This window comes from Anastrepha obliqua, chromosome 4 (genome assembly GCF_027943255.1).
Source record: "Anastrepha obliqua isolate idAnaObli1 chromosome 4, idAnaObli1_1.0, whole genome shotgun sequence".
Lineage (NCBI taxonomy): Eukaryota > Metazoa > Arthropoda > Insecta > Diptera > Tephritidae > Anastrepha > Anastrepha obliqua.
In genome coordinates, this window is record NC_072895.1 from 108451429 (window position 1) to 108473471 (window position 22043).

General features: G+C 35.6%; 1 protein-coding gene and 1 pseudogene across 1 annotated transcript in view; both read left to right on the plus strand.

The window, feature by feature from the left end:
• Nucleotides 1–6848, plus strand: part of LOC129243794 (protein kinase C, brain isozyme-like) — an 85718-nt gene extending 78870 nt beyond the window's left edge. Inside the window, exons 11-13 of the mRNA XM_054881107.1 lie at nucleotides 1907–2047; nucleotides 2263–2596; nucleotides 6753–6848. Coding sequence (XP_054737082.1) covers nucleotides 1907–2047; nucleotides 2263–2415 — 294 coding nt within the window. The 3' untranslated portion in view covers nucleotides 2416–2596; nucleotides 6753–6848. The remainder of the gene's footprint in view (nucleotides 1–1906; nucleotides 2048–2262; nucleotides 2597–6752) is intronic.
• Nucleotides 6849–7132: 284 nt separating this feature from the next.
• LOC129244334 (protein kinase C, eye isozyme-like) lies at nucleotides 7133–8333 on the plus strand (annotated as a pseudogene).
• The last annotated feature ends 13710 nt before the right edge of the window (nucleotides 8334–22043 follow it).

Consider the following 22043-nt stretch of genomic DNA (forward strand, 5'->3'; position numbering starts at 1 on the left):
ATCATCACTCCCATCTAACTATACTACGCCATATACTCGCCACGCACTCACAGTGTAATCACCAATGCATATCTACTGCAAGGGAGGCAACCAAGCCTGTGTCCATTTTGTAATACTCCAGTCAGTATCCTGCACTTGTTAGCCTTTTGCCCTGGACTAGATAGACAAAGACAGCAGAATTTTGACGGTCATGATGCACTATCGCTATTAAGTAACCCTTCCGATTCCAACATTTCGAAAATCTATAAATTTCTGAAGGACTCTGATCTTCTACGACGTATATAAACCAGGAATTCTTCACCAGCCAGCTGAAAGCCTCCGTTGCTAGCGCTGCGTTATCTTTTTGTTTATTTGGCAATTCTATTGTTATTTAAGCTTTTAAAAAATAAAAAATAAAAAATAAATTTTCAATCCGCCAATATATATGTATGTATGCATTTTTTTTTCATTTACAAAGTAACTAAAATATGCGTGCCCATGGTTTGTGAAAGCAATTAAGCAGTAAAATCTATCTCAATAATTTTAAAGATTTTATTAAACTCAATACGGACTCTAGTAATAGGAGCATTTCACAGCATAAAGAGATTTTGAGAGACCAACATAGAAAAACTCTGAGCTAGGAAGAGTTTTTCCTGGAATGTTAAAGAAAATACTCTCAAGAAGCACGGAGCAGTCAACAGCACCACGGATTAAACGAATGCAATTTATGAATATCTAATGTTCGAAGGCCTAATAAAAAGTTTAATTTTCGAGATATTGAAAGATATTTTGTTATAATAAACGATGAAAGATTATTAAGGCTCACAATGAATTTGAGTTAGATGAAAATGCTTTTATAAACAAAAAATATCAAAAATCAACGCAAATTTTGAGCCACTTTAAACTTTCAATTGGCACTCTCTAGTGTCCCAAAACTGTTAAACTGCACACTTGAAAATTTTCGCAAATTCTCGGTTATACTAAGGGGTTAGAATTAAAAAAAAATCAATTTTTTTTAATGCCCATATATTTAAGAATACACACAGAAAATTGAATATCTTTCCGGTGAATATTTTCTAAGTTACACGCAAATTTGAAAAGGCGTTTCAGAGTGCTTGAAAGTACAAGGCCGGAGGGGCAGCGCTTACTTGGAACTTTAAACGCGTTTTTCTCAAAATGGTATTTTGAAAGTCGGTGACCAACATTTCTCGAAAACGGCTTAACCGATTAGTCTAAAATTTTAACTCGAACTTCTTAAATATATTTTTTAGTAATCAATCGAAGATTTTTCTCACCGATAAATATTTTTTTTTGTAAACAATTTAAGGCCGAAATTTTGACCAAAAATCGATTTTTTTTTTTTGAGAAACCGCCATTTTGTCAAAAAAATTTATTTTGCTTATTCCTTCGATTAATTACTATATTTAACATTACTTTAACGAAATTTGTCCGTTTTTTAATTTCAGAGGATCCTTATTTCTTATTACTTTACCAAATCATATTACCTTATGATAGACGGTTTATAGGATACTTTCAAATTTCTCACTAGCTCCTTCCTCTAAGTATTTCCTGTGGTTATATAAAGGTTTTTTCATACCCTGATGCCACCGCAACATTTCGAAGAGAGCTTCTGATACTAATCGGTACTTGAAACTCTACTAGGTTTCCAGATAGAAACTCTGAAAGACATATGAAACTCATATTACTAGGCAAAACCATGCAGACTCTGGGGCCACATCTGAAGGCCCATATTACCTGCGCGTTTGTTACGGTCAAACCTCTAATCTGCAGGGACTTGCATTATACTCAGCTTATACCTGATTCCCTATTATTTTATGTGCCCCAAAAAGTGCTGGCAACTACACCTACCTAGCTGCGTTTTATCCCTTTTTATATAATTCACTTTTTTACCATTTTCTCCTTGCAGTTCCTCACCAAACAGCCTACCAAACGGCTTGGCTGTGGGCCCACCGGTGAAGCGGATGTGCGCATTCATCCATTCTTCCGACGAATCGATTGGGAGAAAATTGAGAATCGTGAAGTGCAGCCACCATTTAAGCCGAAGATTGTGAGTAAACTCAACCAAAAGCATATAAATGGAAATTTTTTAAAATATACATATTTAATTATTATTATTTTTTATTTATTTCCCTCAATTTTTTTTTTCATATGCTCTCATCAACTGCTGCTGCACACTTGTGTCAAATTAATATGCAAATACTTTTAATGTATGCGTAATTAAAATTCTCACGCACATGAACACATACACTTACATGCGTACAGAAACATCGTAAGGATGTCTCGAACTTCGATAAGCAATTCACGTCGGAGAAAACGGATCTGACACCAACGGATAAAGTATTCATGATGAATTTGGATCAAACGGAATTTGTTGGCTTCTCCTACGTGAATTCGGACTATGCAGTGCCTGTTTAAGTACAGTTAAAATAAACAAACATACATGCCAGCATTTGGTAAGCGCAGCAGCGTGGGAGTGGCACAGGAACTGATAGATGAAGGGTACAAGAGAGAAAGAGAGGTACGGAACGCCGCATGAAAGAAGCAAAGAAGGGAAGCAGGAAATGAAGCGTCTACTTGCTGCGATGTTGTTGGATGTGTGAGTGTTCGTATAGATGGTTTTTTTTTCAACCGCACTGTGCGAACGTGTGAACAGCTTGCCATTATAAACATTTTCAGAAGAATTTTCCAAAAAAAAAGCGAAGAAGCACACACACGCGCACATACTCTCAGGAGAGTACGCATACTTGCAGGCGTGTGTGTGCGTTTGTGTGAATATTGAGTAGCAATTTAAAGCGTCATTGCAGGAAATTTGGAAATCCATACTGCAAATGGAAAATCTGAGAAAAAATGTGAAATACAAATTTTTTTCGAACGTTTTTAGTCCTTTTTTTCTGCTTTAAAGTTGAAAAAAATGCTACATAGAAAGATTGAAGAAAAGACAAGTAAAATATATATACTTTAAAAATCTTTTTGTTCAAACTCTATTAACTATTTTTTATTGAAAGTTATTGTGCGTTTACAAAACTTACTGTTTTTTAATTTATTTTTCAAAGAAAAACTTTATGGAAAGCATTACTGTCGTTTTGAAAGCAAATGTATTATACCTGCGTAATATCACACTCTCTAATATTATACCCTCGTAATATTACACTGTGTGACAAAAAAATTAAAAATTAAATATACTTTTATGGAGACCTAGCACAACTTGTGGGTATAGAAAAACTAAAAAAAATGGTATAGGAGAAATTTCCAATACACCCCAAAATCTCTTTTTATGGCCATAAAACCGTTTTTCAATAGGTTGATGTGAAGAATCACTCCTAACTTCGCCAATTTCCACCCAATTACGAATTTGTTTTTTTAGTTCGAATGAACAAAAACAAACCTTTTTGACAGTGTGTTGACAATTTTTCTGAAATGACAACTGACGAGACTGTAGTCGGAAGTATTTGGAATTATTTTATTTTTTCTCTATTTTTTTCAACTTTGACATAATTTTTACGATATTATCCGATATTGAGGATTTTTTTAGTAAGCTACTGTTATAGAAAATCTAATTTTGCGTCGAATGAGCTATATTTGACTGTAATTGAATTAAAATTCATAGAGTTGTGTGAGTTTTTCGATTGTTTTTTTTTACTAATTTGGTATGTAGGTATAACTGACGCTGAATAGGAATTATGGCGTATTTTGATGCGTTATTATAGATACATAATATTTATTGGAGTATATATGTATACATAAGAGTACACTGTACTGCATACAACAGAACTGGTTAGAACTTTCAAAAATGTCTGACATATTATCACGCATTTCTTTTTCAATAGAAATATGAAAAAGCTCCCAAGTGTACCTAAGTTCACACTGTACAGTGCAGTCTGTTATTATAATTTACCCTTATTAAAACGTCAAACTTTTATTGTTTTGCTTAAATTTATGAAAAAGAAATGTGCAATAATCGCAAAAAGTTTTGTTCCATATGTGGTTTGTTGGTGGATCAAAAGCATCGTTTGAAGTTACAGAATAATAAAGCTCTGGTTGATGGCTACATCGATTTCTTTAAGCTTACATATATTACTTCTGATAGCTGGTATGAACCGGAATTTGCTTGTACTGAGTGTTCATTGAAATTCAAGAGATATAAATCAAAATGTTGCCAAAAAAGTCGAATTTCCTTATATTCTCCGATGCATCATCAGCCTTATCATAAACCAGATGACTGTTATTTTTTTAAAACGGACGTAAACGGTCATCATTATAAAAAGTATGCTGATGTTGCAACTGTTAAGAAACCCTTGCTGATTATTGCTGGTTTTCTAACAAACGGAACAGAGTCTAGCAAACATTTTTGAAATCAAGATTAGCCTCTCCAGACATCTTTTAAAATTTTAAACCTGTACTGTTCTATTCCGGTTAAGTAATATTATGTCCTTTTTTTCTGTTAGGAGTTCCTGCACAGTACCGCACCGTACCATACCGTACAGTGCTGCACTGTACATCAAGACACACACCACAAATAGGAGGAGGAGCTCGGCCAAACACCTAACAGAAGTGCACGCGCCAATTACTTATTTTTTTATTTTTTATACGTACATACAAAATTAGTAAAAAAAATAAAATCTTAAAACTCACACAATTCTATGAATTTTCATCCAATTACAATAAAATATAGCTTATTCAACGCAAAATTAAATTTACTATATTATAATAATAATTTACTAAAAAAATCCTCAATATCGGATAATATCGTAAAAATGATGTCGAAGTTGAAAAAATGGAGAAAAAATAAAAAAATTCCAAATACTTCCGTCTACAGCCTCGTCAGTTACCATTCCAGAAAAATTGTCAACACACTGTCAGAAAGGCTTGTGTTTGTTCTTTAGTAGTAAAAAAAATTTGAAATCGGTCGGAAATTGGCGAAGTTAGGAGTGATTGTTGACATCAACCTCCTGAAAAACGATTTTTTGGCCATAAGACGAGATTTTGGTGTGTATTGGAAATTTCTCCTATACCATTTTTCTTAGTTTTTCTATACCTACAAGTTGTGCTAGGTCTCCATAAAAGTATAATATCACTGTCGCACAGTGTAATAATGATAATCATAAAATGTGTACAATTACTTTTGTAAGGTACTATTTTTCGAAATATTAATACACCACTTTTATCAAAAAGTTCCCCGATATATTCAGAAAATTCAAAAGTATTCAAAATATCTTGAAAGTTTTCTCCATCACCTGCAACGCACTTATGCCAGCGTTTGATCTAGCTCTCGAAACATATCTGGTACTTTGTTTTCGGTATACCCATCAGATCCCACCCGGATCCATAAATAATGTTCAAGTGTTCTGCCAGCTCTCTGATGGTTATATAAAGGGTTTTTCAATAAGGGCGGGTAGATGTTGAAATGTAATAAAATGGCGTTTGCTGTGTGGCACGTAGCGCCGTCCTGCTAGAACCACATGTCGTCTAGGTCCGTATGGTTCAATATGGGCCATAAGAAATTGGAAGGGCCACCACGTCTACCGAAAAATGGGCGCAATGCGCGCAACGTTTGCGTTAATGAACACTCATTTTGATAATAAAGTTTTATCATTTGAACGTGCTGTTCAATCGTATAACTTGCCATGATGATTTGGCATAAACAACTGAATAATAAACAAAAGATTTGACAGATGTCGCCAAAACAAAATGGCTGCCACAAGGCACCAAAATCGACCCGCTCCAATTGAAAAACCGTTTATATGAATCAAATAGATTAAGCTTTCGGTCTGTCTTGGTTGTGAATCTAACCTCTAAACTTAAAGTCCAAGCTTCCAGGTCTTTCGAAGCAGCGGACCTTAGATTAAAACTTGAATTTTGAGAGTAGTAAGAAAAAAGATAGAATTGGGGAAAAGCAATTGAAAAAATAACCTTAAAAGTTTGAAACTTGAAATTATAAGTGCGATAGCTTTACATTACATCAAGAAAGATTCCAAACGAGTTTTGCAGTTCTTAACCTCAGAGGTGTACATACTTTGAGCTGCATACCAATTTGGGGTTAACATATCAAGCCCTCATATTTCGAGCACAGAGTTTTGAAGCTTAGCACCGAATGGATTCAAACTTGTGATACTCAATATTGCAGACTTAACCTTCAGATATTTAGTTTGGTATTTCAGGAACCCGAAATTAAATTACAAATATTAAGTGTTAAAGTAGTAAAGTTGCTCACTTTGAAAGAAATGCTTTCGAGTTTTAAGTTTCTAAGCTTAATTCATACGAGCCAAGTTTACTAGAAGATTTTATTGAAATTTTTTAGCGCTTCGATCCGAAAAGCTTGAAAAGTGTTCACGCTTGGAGAGTTTTTTGCATTTTTTAATAAAGATGCCTGTAGGGAAATTTAAACTTTTTTGCATAAGTTTTGGTCTAATAAATTTTTAAAATTATTCTAGTGATATCACCTTTAATAGATTCGCTTTGGTTATCAGTGCATAAAACTATCTCTTAAAATTTCTTGCTGGACAGATATCCTTTAAGCTTTGTGCTCCCAGTTGGATATACTTTTACCTTCATTTATTCTTCCAGTGACCTCACACCGCAAGATCGCGATAAACGTCTACTGATTGAGGTTTGGGATTGGAATCGTACTTTACGTAATGACTTCATGGTCTCATTTTCATTCAGCTTGGAAGAGATACAGAAGGTCAGCTGAAAAGGAAATAAAACTGCTAAACGGGTAATATTTTTCTAAGTATATCTTATTTACCAACCAGGAACCCATCGACGGCTGGTACAAGTTTCTTTCTCAAGTTGAGGGCGAGTACTACAACATACCGTGCTCGGATCCGGTCAACGACATAGCGCGCTTGCCCGATGAAGTGCGAGTGTGTGGAGTGTTTAAAGTGCTTTCCTAGACAATTTTTCTAATTCCTACTTTATTCACGCCTTACATTTAGATGGACAAAAAAACCGATAATAGGCGCCGCATGGATAACAAAGATATGCCACACAATATGAGCAAACGCGATATGATACGTGCAGCAGATTTCAATTTCATCAAAGTACTTGGCAAGGGTTCGTTCGGCAAAGTGCTGCTGGCCGAGCGCCGTGGTACCGATGAGCTGTATGCGGTGAAAGTGCTGCGCAAGGATGTCATCATACAGACCGACGACATGGAATTGCCTATGACTGAGTAGCAGGTGTTGGCGTTGTCGGGCAAGCCGCCATTTTTGGTCTCATTACACTCGTGCTTTCAGACTATGGTGAGTGTGCATGGTTTGTTTGTAAATAGCTACAAGGGAGGGGTGGTTGTGAATACTAAAAGTGTGCATTTTTATAATATCTTTGTCAGGATCGTCTATTCTTTGTCATGGAGTACTGCAAAGGCGGTGATCTTATGTACCACATGCAGGTCTATGGACGTTTCAAGGAATCAGTGGCGGTGTAAATGAATTTTTATATATTTTTGATCTTTTCTGACCTTTTGTTTTTTCATCCACTAGCTTCTATGCCGCCGAGATTGCTATTGCTTTATTCTTTTTACATGAGCATCACATTATCTATCGCGACCTTAAGTTGGAAAATGTGCTGCTGGATGGTGAGGGACATGTCAAGTTTGCTGATTTTGGTCTCAGCAAGGATGGTATTGCCGATCGTGACACTACGAGAACCTTCTGCGGCACGAATGTGTATATGGCACCCGAGGTGGGACTGGCACATTTCTTTTACAATTTTCTTCAACCCAAATGCAAATCATTGCAGATTCTCGCCTATGAAACCTACAGCCACACCATTGATTGATTGGTGGTCTTATGGTGTGTTACTCTTTGAAATGTTAGCCGGACAAAATCCCTTCGAGGCCGATGATGAGGAGAACACATTTAAAAATATCAAAGAGAAAAAAGCAGTATTTCCGAAACACTTCTCTCAGGAGGCAATGGACGTGTTGACGAGCGTAAGTGGGGCAGTGCACAGTTTACAGCTTTCTACAATAGAACATAAAAGCCCAATAATCGCTTAGGTGCTGGCCGCTATGCTCGTTCAGAGATTACCACACATCCATTCTTCAGGAATATAGATTGGGACAAGGTTGAGGCGAAGGAAATGGAGCCGCCTATTGTACCGAAAATTGTAAGTGATCGCATTGAAAGGCCCTTCGTGGGAAATTTGGGTGTTAACACAGTGATATTCTTTGATTTTAGAAACATCGCAAGGATATCTCGAACTTCGATAAAGCTTTCGTTGGCGAAAAAACATATTTGACACCAACCGATAAATTATTCATGATGAATTTGGATCAGAGTGACTCCATAGGCTTCTCTTATATGAATCCGGAGTTTATCACTATTATCTAAAATGCATATAAAATGCTTAAAGTACTAAATTTAGAGAACTCTGTAATATGAAATACAAAAATATATTGGAAAAATTAGCAGAAAAAGCAGAAAAAAGTTCACTGTTATTAATAATACTTGTTTTTTTTTTTCATTAATAAATTGCGAAAGTGTCGGTGGCATGTTAATGAGTGACATTCCTTTCACAGCTTTTCAGTTTTGCACTAAATTCTTTTTGTTGCCCAGTAAAGTCAACAACCTTTTAAAAGCTTTTTTTGGTGACCACAATAAGTTTTAAACAAGTAAACATTTTTTTAGTAGCAATGTGGGATCGCTACAGAGAGCTGAAAAAGGAAGAGAGACGTATTATCCGACAGAAGAAACGAGAGGCCGAAATACGTGAGTGCGAAGAGCTTGAGATGCTGGCCAATAGGAACAACGCCCGAAAATTTTACCAGAAAGTTCGGCGGCTTACAGAAGGTTTTAAGACCGGGGCGTTGTCCTGTAAGAACAAAGACGGCGATCTGGTGACTGACGTACAGAGCAATCGTAAATTATGGAGGGAACACTTCTCGAACCTATTAAACGGTGACAGCTGCGCATGTCATAGAGAATGTGAAGATCCCGATACCCCAATCGTTGACGACGGAATTGTCGTTCCGTTACCCGACCATGACGAGGTGAGAATAGCAATATCACGGCTAAAGAACAACAAAGCCGGGGGCAATTGAGCAGTAAAGTCCTCTCTCGACGAACAAAACTAACACTCTACAAGACTCTCATCATGCCCGTCCTAACGTATGGCGCAGAAGCTTGGACGATGACAGCGACGAAGCGACGCTTGGAGTGTTCCAGAGAAAGATTCTGCGTAAGATTTTTGGACCTTTGCACGTTGGCAACGGCGAATATCGTAGACGATGGAACGATGAGCTGTATGAGCTTTACGACGACATCGACATAGCGCAGCGAATAAAGATCCAGCGGCTTCGTTGGCTGGGTCATGTCGTCCGAATGGATACAAACGCTCCGGCTTTGAAAGTACTCGATGCGGTACCAGCTGGTGGTAGCAGAGGAAGAGGAAGGCCTCCTCTGCGTTGGAAAGATCAGGTGGAGAAGGACTTGGCTTCACTTGGTGTGTCGAACTGGCGCCGGTTAGCACGAGAAAGAAACGACTGGCGCGCTTTGTTAAACTCGGCCAAAATCGCGTAAGCGGTTATCGTGCCAATTAAGAAGAAGAAGAAACATTTTTTTAGAACAAACGTAGGAAAGCTAAAACATGAACAGTAACGCTAAAATGACCTATGGTCTTGCTTTATGGCCAGTGGTGAAGTGATTTGAAGCCAATTTAATCATTTTACGATGTTTTCGAATGGAAAATATATTGACAAATTTGATGCAAACAGTTTGCACAGACATTTTTATTGTAAAAGAAATAGGGAAATTCGTTGAATGTTCACTATTTTTTATAAAAGTAGCGCTCATCGTTTAACGAAAGCCAGTTTCAAAAATTATACAAAAAAGCGCAAAGTCTTTTTTATATGGAGAAAATGCGCAACGCAGTCAAGAGGGGGGAAAAATATGAAAAATCAATTGCGGGTCTCAGCAACTTCAAACTTGCACTAAAATTTAACAAAATATAAGGTGGCACAAAATTAATCACCCTATCGGAAAATTTATAATATCTGCAAGTGTCGTCGTATGTCAATCATATTTGACATTTGTGAGCTATGTTAGACTGCTGCAGTATGGTACAAGCAGAGAAGCAATGGAGCTAGTAAAGATCAAAATAAAGATTACCATCACTCAAAATCATTGTTTTTACATAGAAAATAGTTGCTAAAAAACAAAATTGGATGAGTAATTTGATTAAAATTACGTCTAAAACTAGAAAGCAAAAAACTTTCTAGAAACCCTTATCAAAAGCTGTGGAATTGAGATTTTGCATAAAATCTGACAATGGGATTCATGTGGCTTTTGTTAGAGAATAAATTATACTTGTATATAAGAACTGTTTAAAAACCATTAAATAATGTAGAAGTTTGTATACAAAAATAGAGAGAGAAATTTAAGATAACTGCTTGCCCTTGCTCGCCCTGCCTGCTTGAGCTATGGCCCAAGTTATTGTTTGTGTATTAGCTGCATGTATGAACTTGTAGCTGCATTGGGGGAAAATGCAAGAAATGCGAACTTCACAAATGCAATGCCAAAACCGCAGCAGAGCATGGCTTGGCCTGCACTGGTATGCAAATTCAATATCGGTTTGTGGGTTTGTAAGTCAACTGGGCAAATTGTTGAAGACAATATTGATAGTTGGTGAGGGCTACAACTGCCAAAGTCATCAGACTGCAGTGAGCTAATATAAATTTTGGGAATTGTGGAAGTGTGTAAATGCTTTCATATACACATACAAGTATATGTATGTATTTGTTTATCTCCATATATGTGTTATCTGTACATATATGGATGTGGTGTGGATAAGAGTGCGTGCTCGCTTGTCCATTGAAGGCACAGCCTTGCTTTGCTTACATTGGGAAAATCTTTCAATGTCAATTCGCAACAAGTTGTAGGGAGTTAAATGAAAGTTATTTATTAATGGAATTCGGAGACAAGTTTTGGTATACAATACAGGTCGGTATATTAATTAAAAAATATTCTTTATATATTATATAAAAATTACTACTCACTCTTAGTAGACGAGACATTCGGCTAACAAGCGCCGCCCTCTTTGTACGTTGTTTGATTAGACATTCCCGATTTCACAGAATCTTGATCACAAATGCACGAAATCTTTTTTATATGGAGAAGATGCGCAACACAGTCAAGAAGGGGAAATATATAAAAAATCAAAGTCATTTCTCAGCAACTTCAAACTTACACTTACACTTACACTTACACTTACACTAAAATTTAACAAATTACAAGGCGGCTCATAATGAATCACCCTATCCGAAGATTTATATATTTTGCAATTGGCGTCGTACGCCACTGATATTTCATACTTGTGAATAAGACAGCTGCAGTACAAAGCGAACAAGCAAAGGAGCGCGTGGAGGTCAAAATACAGATTGGCATCACTCAAAATACTTTTTTTTTACTTAGTAAGTTAAAAAGCTATCCAAAACTAAATGGGATGATTAATTTTGCGCCACCTTGTTTGTGGTTAAAGAGTCAAATGACGCTCAAACGCTTTACTTCTTAAAAACAAAAATTGAAGTTTTCAGCTCCATTAATATAAAGAGCCTAATGAAATTGATTTTAGGGGCAAATTAGTTATTGAAGATAGGGGAAATTTTAGACCATCTGCCAACCATCGCAAGAGAGGTGAAACCTAAGTGAATGCCATTAGGGACGATTGATTCTATAATCCAAACTATACCTTTTCTTCTTGATACAATTTTTACTATTTGGGAATTTTTAAGGTTAGGTTTCGCAAAATTTTAATGCGACAAGTTTATGTAGGTAAGTATTTTTATTAAAAATAAATAAATATAAAAAAATAATAATTATGAATCTTTTTTATCAGCAGGTGATTTTAGTAGTACTCAAAAAAAAAAAAAAAAAAAAAAAGCCATTATGAGGAATGGATATAAGCAGGAATTTTTAATAGTGTAGAATAGTGCAGGAGGAACCATTTCTTTGCTGAAAATAAATTTTTAGTGCAACAACCGTTTTTAGTGCAAAAAGCCTCCTAACAATATTTTGTTTCCAGTGATAAATATAATTTTAGCATGAAACGTTTTTAGACAATTTTTTTAGTACAGATTTTTTATTTTTAGTACAAAAACTGGTTTTAGTACAAAAAGCCTCCTAACGATATTTTGTTTCTAGTGAGAAGTATAATCTTAGTACGAAACTATTTTAGTACAAAAGTTTGTTTAATAAAATTTTTTATTTTAAGCACAACAAGCCTCCTGACGATATTTTGTTTCTAGTCAGAAATATAATTTTGGTACGAAGCGCTTTTAGTACAAACGTTTTTTAGTACATATTTTTATTTTTAGTACAACAGCCGTTTTTAGTACAAAAAGCCTCCTAACAATATATTGTTTCTCGTGATAAATATAATTTTAGCACGAAACGTTTTTAGACAATTTTTTTAGTACAGATTTTTTATTTTTAGTAAAAAAACTGGTTTTACTACAAAAAGCCTCCTAACAATATTTTGTTTCTAGTGAGAAGTATAATCTTAGTACAAAACTATTTTAGTACAAAAGTTTGTTTAATAAAATTTTTTATTTTAAGCACAACAAGCCTCCTGACGATATTTTGTTTCTAGTCAGAAATATAATTTTGGTACGAAGCGCTTTTAGTACAAACGTTTTTTAGTACATATTTTTATTTTTAGTACAACAGCCGTTTTTAGTACAAAAAGACTCCTTACAATATTTTGTTTCTAGCGAGAAGTATAATTTTAGTACGAAACTATTTCAGCACAAACTTTTTTTAAGTACAGAATTTTTTGGGTTTTAGTACAAGCAGCTTCCTAACAATATCTTGTTTCTAGTGAGAAATATAATTTTAGTACGAAACTATATTAGTACAAAAGTTGTTTTAATACAGACTTTTTATTTTTAGTACAACATTATACTTCAAACTTGTTCTTAATTTGTCTTGATAAAAAACGCATTTTAAATTTGAAGTACTAAAGCAGTTTTAAGCAGTTGCTGCTTCTAAGGTAACTTTAAAATTTCAAAATCAATGGCTACTTTTGTTTCTTAATTACGCATCAAAAGCTTAATGGGGATATAAAAATTACTGCTTATCGCATTAATCTAAAACTTCAACTCTATAACTAGCAGCCTATGCAAAAGGCAAACATTTTAATTCACTTTCATCACGGCACTTTAAAGTGCAAAGTACTCACAAAAATTACATTATGCTGTGGAAATATTTAAATACTTTTAGAATTATGTCCTCCTACATCTACCGGTTTAAGTAAGTTTCCACCGAACAATTCTGTACAATAAAAAGCACTCATAAAACCCGTAGTGTATAAAAATAAAACTCCAGTCCACTTTTTTTTTCAAAAAGGAAATTGAAAATTTTGCTGCCCACTCAAGTGTTCAACACCAGCAAATTAATAGTTAGATCGTGCGCTAACGAGTGAATAAGTATGTATGTGTGTAAGTATATGCGATATAACTGGTTATTGGCAACAGCGCGAATTCTTCCTAATAGATGTGATGCCCTGAATACACAGCCACTGGCATATGCAAATAAATTTGTATAATGGTTATGGACACATTTTTATGGAAGGCTGTGTGTGAATCCTATTTGTAGCGGTGTATGTGTTTAGTCCGGATGTTAGGCTGTTGTAAAAGTGTGCAAAAATGTCAACGAAGTGGAAAACGGACACTATCGACTGAACTGAAATGGAAATTATGTTTGTGTGTGGGTGTATGATATGTACTGTGTAAATGGTTAAAAATATATATTTTAAATTTAATGTAGAATAGTTTTCTATTTAAAACATATATGGAAGAAGAGAATTAAAATTTTTTCACCTGAGTATATAATATAATAAGTACATAAGAATTTAGATTTACATAATCATTTAATTGTCTTTTCGTAACATTTTTACTAAATAAAAAATGACTTAGGCTGATGGAAATCTTTACTTGGACCTCCAGCGCTCGATTGTTTGTCTGTTTGTATATTGCAGCTGCCAAGTTCATAAGTGTCAAATATGATTGACATACGACGTCATTTGCAAAAATTATAACAACAAAATCACATTTGATTAAGATCCTAACATTTTTGTATACAATTAAAATTCTTTCAACAAACTAGAGTTTTTAAACAAATTAAAAAATTTTTGACAAAAACTAAATTTTAGAACGAAGAAGAAATTTTAGTACAAATTTCCCTTTTTAGTACTTAGTTAAATATTGGAATAAAGTAAAGTTTAAGTGCCGCATTTTCATCATTAATTACAGTATATGAGTATGCTTAAATTTTTAGTAAAATCATGAATATTAAGCTTAATCGCATAGCTGCTATCGGGAGAAATCCTTTGTTTTGATCGTTGCTTAGTTTCTGGTGTGCAATGATGAATCCACGTTTCATTCACAACCTTTCATGATTCGACGCAAAAATTCTTTCGGATCTCACTTAAATTGTTCCAAACACTGCTTTGGAGTTAACAGCCGCATCCGCTTACGGTTCCTTGTGAGCAATCCTGGCACCCAACGGGCAGACAATTTTTTCACCCCCAACTTATCATGTAAAATATTTATTGCCGTTCAATACCTACTCTGTTACTCCTCTGTTTACCACCTCTGTTACTTCGCGCACTTTCGTTTGTCGATCATCGAGAATTATGTCGTGGACTTTTTGAATGATTTCCTCGGTAACCACGTTTGCCGGGCGTCTTGGTTGCTTCTCAACAAAATCGGATGTTCGCTCACGTTGAAATTCATTGAACCACTATCTAATTGTTGTCATAGATGGCGAAGCGTCCCCAGAGACAGTATCCAATTTTGATTTGATCCCCTCACATTTTTGCTCAACCAAAATCAAAAAGTGAATTACCGAACGATACTGCTTTTTTCCATCTTAGCAAAAATCACGAAAAATGTCTTACACGAATAGCTTCCAATTCCAAACCAACCTATCAGTCAATCTGAAATTTGTTTTGCTGTCGTTTGATGGATGACAGCAAACTTAGCATCGTTTTCCAATTTTCCGCAGGAATGCCCTCTGTCATCAAACACGGGTATTCGAACAATATGTTTCTAACTTAAAATTAATATTTTAGAATGGATTTGAAGTTTATGTGCTAAATTTTTATATTTCAAGTTTTAGACATTAAAGAATATTTTTAGAGCAAATTAAACAAAATTTTTACCAAAATTAAATTTTAGAACAAGGTTTACAATTTTAATATGTCTAAGCACATGTTTTGTTTTTTAGTGCAAGAGTAAATAATTAATACAAAATCAAATTTAATCAAAAGTTTAGTGCTAAATTATCATTATTAAGTTTTCGAACTAAATTATTATTACCAAATGTTATTACAAAATTTTAGTACTCAATTTTAGTACTAAATTTAATTTTAATTTTTTTAGTATATACATCAAATGCGAATTTTTAGCTTAATTATAAAACGAAAAATTTGGATCAGAATACAAAATTTTATATAAGTAATATACATTTGGTTGCCATTACTTTATTTTAAAATTAAATTTTTTATGGATTTAATTTTTTTCCTAAATTAACATTTAGAGAACAAACCGCAGTTTTAGAGCGAATTTAATTATTTTTTATTAACAGAGGCTTAGAGCGAATAGTTTTAATGGGAATTAAAATTTTGAGTACTAATATAATCAGCATCATAGCATCACAGTTCGGGGTGAACCATTGTTTGCGTTACAATTCGCCTCCCCGTCACTCGGTCATCAGCTTTTCGTTTGATACCAGATATGCCCATAGCTTCTAAGTCGCCTTCAATGTCATCCCTCCATCATTTTTTCGGCCGGTCACTTCTTCTGTCCCCTTGTAGGTTGTCGTTGTACCGAATGCCGTTTTTAAGTCGTACAGGTCCATATATTTAATTAGAACCCTTCTTTTAAAACAATTTAACTCATCGGCTTCATTGGATTTCAGCACTCAGACTTGGTCTTATGACAATTTTGTATGATATATTCGTAGTTTCTGGTTTCGTGATCTCGACTTCACTAGTTTGGTATGTGCGAAGTAAAATTTATTTTTACCTAAATTCATTGACTACTTCAAAGCTATAGCTGCCGATTTGAAAGTTATGTGTTAGTACTAAAATAGTACTAGTAATTGTAAAGTCGAAAATACACCAAAAGAAAAAATAAAATTGTATCGAATTTTTATTAAAAAATATGCAGGAATCTAATATACATATCTTTACTTTAAAATTATAGATTTATTACAAATATAAAATTTTGGAACGAAGTGAAACTTAAATTATGAATTAGCGCAAATTTTTGTTTCTCTAGTTGTTAAAAAACAAATTTCTAGTACTAAATAAATTCTAATGACTAGACATTTACTTTTGAAATTTTCTTTTAAGAACTAAATTAAATATAACATGAAAGTGGCACTTTAACGACGAAATCAAATGCCTAATACTAAATTATCAATACTAAATTTTATAACTATTAGGCGCGCAATTAAGTTCTCGCTATTTTTTTGATGAAAATACAACTTTATTCTGAAAAAATGATTACAAGTGAATCATTGAAAGTATTGCCCATCGCTGGCTCCTAAGTTTTCCCATCTTTCTTGTAGATACCGCCGCGGTAAAACTGTTCATATTTTGAGGCCCTCCGCGGATCAAGCCATTTTTTGATGTCTTCGTATGAATGGAACTGCTTGTCAGCTAGTCCATGTTCCATCGATCGGAACAGGTGATAATCGGACGGCGCAATATCTGGAGAATCTGGCGGGTGGGTTAGAATTTCCCATTTCAGTGTTGCCAGGTAGGTTTTAATGGGTTTGGCAACGTGAGGCCGAGCGTTGTTATGCTATAGAATCACTTTTTCATGCCTCTCTGCACCAATTAAAGTCGATACCGAAGCCCAGTAATGGTTTCGATTGGTTTTAACTGTTCATAATAGATAACACCAACTTTGGCTCACCAAATACATAGCATAATCCTCGCAGCGTGAATATTCGGCCGAGGTGGCGACGTAGAAGCATGACCGGGCAGTCCCCATGACTTTCTTTTGTTTGGATTGCTGTAATGAATCAATTTTTCATCACCCGTCACGATACGATGAAGAAACCACTTCCTTTTTTGCCGCTGGAGCAGTTGTTCACAGGCGAAAAAACGACGTTCAATATCCCTTGGTTTTAACTTAATAAGGAACCCAACTCCCCTGTTTCTGAATCATTCCCAATGCATGCAATCACTTGGAAATGGATTGGCGGGAAACTCTTAATACTCAAGCAAGCACTTCTTGCGTTTGACACAGATCCTCATTGAGCAATGCCTCCAATTCAGCGTCTTCGAACGTTTTTGGATTTCCTTCACGCGGACGGCTGTTAACATTAAAATGACCGTCGGCACCAATCTCGCCACGTTGTTTCACTTAAAGCAGCATCTTCATAAACTTTATGTGGCTTTCGATGCGCTTCAGCCTTTTTCGAATTGAAGAGGATAATGAAAGAGGAAAATCAACACTTCCCGCAAATAACGATTATTCGGCACGAAATCAGATATCTTCACAAAACCAACAGTATATGATAACAAAACCAAATCACTAATGTTTCGATGTAGTTTGTTTACCATATGTCTAAGCTTGGTTTATGACATTTAGGTTATGTTAGAATCGACTAGCATACACTGCTGGCGGCATCTATTGACATGCAGCGGGAATAATTTTTAGGTCAGTTAAATTTTTAGTACAGCTGGCATTTTTGTGACTGAATTTAAATTCTTGTACTAAGGTATGCATTTTAGCTTGGAATTAAATTTTTAGTACAGGGCTCAGATTTTTAGGCTGAATTTAACTTTCTGTACTAAGTTATGAGTTGAATAAAATGTTTAGTACAAATCTGCATTTTTTATACTTAACCAAATTCTAGATACAGAACTAAGCAAAAAATATATATTTTTTACGCACTTTAATGAAATACTAAAACAATTCTATTGGCATCAATTCTATAACATCGGCTTGACCTGCTAAAGAAGAATATGTCTTTTAAACTGCTAAATATTTTTTTGAAAATCAAGCATAGGCAAGCATTTACGGTGTTCGGATTGTTGTTTCTTCATCGCCTGAAATGAGACCCGATAAAGGGCTTGGATATAAAAGTCGAGGCGCATGGTAAAACACTTTATTGGCTAAAATCGCCAGCTGGTGATTTCCACTGTGGAAATGAAACATCAGAAAGCACATCTAGGTACCCGTACCTTGAAAAAAGCTCTTTATTAAAAACATCTCAGAAAATCGAAAGCGGCAAAAAAAAAAATATAGGTACTTCATATTGTGGACGCAAAGAAAAGGCCTATACAAATTACAAAAAAGGTTTGACTATCTTTCTCATTATTTTCTTATACCATAGTTCCATCCAACAACCCACTGTATCCTCAAACAAATTGTCCATTCAAACTCAAAAAACGAGCGAAGCGAAGAAAGATATGACCAGATACACCAGCTGATGACCAGCAGTGACAACAAATTGGGGCTCATGGGTGGAAAAATGCCGAGTATACTTGAGTACATAGCGAAGCATATTCACGCTAGCAGATGCGGCTGAATCTGTGTAGGTGTTTGGAGATTCTAATGGTCTTGCTGGCAAATGACACAGGCGGCTGGCTGACAATGCAGTTCCAGCTATACTTGTAGAAACACCACCTAAAACTGTTAACGATGCTAAAGCAATTTTTTGTGACAAACGAGAAAGTCACAAAGTATGCAATGACAAGAAGTTTTCTAAATGAGCGGTAGGGGAGCAGATATGAAAAGATATCATCCTTTATGCGGTGTTCGAGCAAACAATATTTGGATGTGCTTGGTGTGTGAATAAATATTGCAAGTAAAGGCGAACATAAAATATATTTTTACAGGGTAAATAAATATATGCGAATGCAAAATATATTTAAAAGGTGCTGCTGCTCTTTTTATGCCACTCTACTTAAATTCAAATAAATTTTCGTTTGAGTGGGTTTGAGTTTGCTGCTTGCCTACTTTAAGGCACATGAACGCTGTATATATATCATAGCTTTTGTCAGATACTTGTTTATTCTACTGTTTTTTTGTTTTTATTTTTGCCTCACACTTCAGTGCTTTGTCTGCGCTTATTGGCCTGGAAAATTATGCGATAAAGTTCACAGTAGAATTTTTTTAAATTCCTTATTTTTTATATGCGACAAATATTTGCAGCCATTCTCTGGCTTTTATTACTGCTTTTACCATCAATCGAAAAGCTATAAAAGTGTGAAAAAAAAAAAAAAAATTGTGAATAAATAAGTGAAAAAGCCGCCGTTTATTTGCAGAGATCGCCGATAAAGATCTGTAATGAAGTATGCGCGAACATCGTGAAATAATGCGCTTATCACAGATTCCTTGTCATACTTTTGGGTACGCACTTTCTTCGAATGATGACAAATGGCTAAACACCACATTTTCTTCCCCAATTTAGTGAATGGAAGATGAATATTTGTCACAATTTGTTTATTGTAAATTATTATGCGTCAAAACAATTTGGCTGTAATTTACTTTTGTGCTCTGCACTCTAAAATTATGCTATGCAAATTTGTTGTTGCAAGTGCGTTGGGACTTAAAATGAATATTTTCAATGTTGCCTTATTTGCTCTATTTTTTTACCTGTGAGTTGTTATAGGCGAGCTTTAAGATTTTCTCGCCGTCAAATATGATAATTTTTAGTTAGTTTCCATTTTCTTTTATTCTTAGCGTAAAATGAATTTTTAAGTAAATATTTGCAGTGCGAAAGCCAAAGAAATATTTGTGGTACACAAATTCTATACGTGGCTGATTTAAGGCTACTTTACAAAAAGAATTTAAGTGTAAAAAATTGTACAAAACAAAACAAAAGATGTTGTTCAAAATTTAGCCCATAAAGCAATAATTAAAGCTGATGTCTAATTTTCACCCTCTTTCCGCCATCGTCAGCTTCTTCGTTATGTCTTCTTGGAAAAGCTGCTTTCTATTTCAGATGGCCCGAAGTTGAACAGAAGAGTTGGTGGCGAGTATTCTGCGAAAGACTCCCCTCTAAGCTCAGATTTAGGATTCCGGACCACTGTAGTATTTTCCAAGCGAAAGTAGCCGCAATTAAAGAAGCAGTGGATTGTTTCCTTACTCTGACAGCCGAGCGGCAATCAGGGCTCGTTGTTTGAGCGTTCGAAATTAGTCGGGAATGCCTGACTTCTCTCTCGATTGTATCCGAGTACTTCGATATTCGGTTCATTTAGGTTCCCAATCACAGTGGTATAGAGGAAAAAATGCTGAGCTGATGAGCTGGCTAGACAAGGGGCCCTGGAGACGGTTTTACTGCGAAATGAGAGGATTGAGGTGCCCTTGACAACCTGTGGTCTGCTCTTGGGAAGATGGGCCTGGTGTCAACTCAGCAAGCGCTGGACTAGTGCGCAAACGTGCAAAGTCGCGATATCCTTCTGGCCACGGTTAGATCGAGGACGCTCGAGGGAACTTTTAAAACCAAAAAAGCCGTTGCTCTCGAATTTGCTAGGTATTCTTATGAACATTGTCCGTTAGGTATCCATGCGGTGAGGCTTGGGATTACTTCAAGGCCTTTCATCATTTCAGCATCTTCTTCTCAGCTGCGCTGCTCTCGTCGGGCAAACATTTATAAATGTCACACATCTGGTGAAATTCAGCAGTAGCTTTAAGCGGTTAATACGAACGTAAACCGCCACCGTTGGCCATCATCCTCTACTCCAAAATCTCTTGTTGTTGTAGCAGCAAACACATTCCTCATACATGTACGGGAAGTGTTGTTGGAGTGACAATTCTTGGCCGGTATAAAGTAAAGCCGGGTAGTTCCGGTAACGTAGAACCGACTGTAGTGGGGACTTCGACACATATTCTTGTTTGCGTTTCCCTTATTATGACCAATAAAAAATGTAAGAAATGTAAATCCGTGTCGCTCCAGTAACGTAGAACCGACTGTCGGAACCCTTCTTCCTGTCTGGTTCTTTCCCTTTTCATTTCCCCTCCCCTTCCACTGTTTGGTACCAAAACGGACAAATTTTTAATATTTGTCCAAGTGGGCCTCTCGCAGTCATTTATCCAAACGTAAGTAAGAGTAACAGTAAGGCCTGTCTTGTCAGTATTTCAACCAATGTTTTTTATACCTGCCTTGGACTGGATAGAATAAAATTGGTTCGATACTTCCCATATAGACTTGCTTCCAGAGTTAGTTCCTCGTCTACTTCTGTATTCAAAACTGAGAGTGAGTGAGATATGTTTCACGTACTCATCCTAGGCAAGCGGGTGCCTCCCTTAGCAACCTCTCTCATTTCTTTCTATTTCCTTGTGCCCTGGAGAAGATTGTTTGATTTTTGAAGTTGTTTGCGCGAGTGTCTAGTGGAGTGAATCCCAACGCTAATTCAGCTGCTTTGGTTACAGCTTAGATCTCAGCTTGAAATATGTTACAGTGACTGCCTATCAGCCCATAAGCAAAAAAAAAAAAAAATAAATAAATAAATAAAAAATAACGGATTCTAAGACCGCATTAGCTCCCTTTACATAGTCACTCATTTAACTAAGACATTCACGACCATCTGAACCAGTCCAATTTCTTTTAAGAAGGGTTGACTTCTTAAGCACCAAAGGTTTTGGGTCTGGTGAGGACTTGAGTTTTAAACATTTTCTTTAAACAGCAGTGATACAGTAGAGACCCCGGTATGCCATAAAAATGCTGAGTCAAATAAACTAAATTTTGGGTAGTAGATTACGGATATGCTTTCCGTGTTTCTGGATAAGATAATTTTCTTAAAATATTTTGGCTTTCGGTTTTCATGTCTAACACGCCCATTATCTCGGCTATGGTGTAATTAATGCTAACTTAAGACGCTGAATCGTTGGCAAAAGCGACAGAGCCTACCTCATGTGGAAGACGTTTGCGAAAGTAGGATGCAGTGTTGCAAGTACAGGGTTGCCCATATACGACGGACCCATCTGTCAGCTCTGTATCTTTTGACAGAGACGTCAGATTAATGACATACCGCTTTGGAAGCGTCAGTCCAAGCAGATTTTTACTATGCCACGCGAGCGC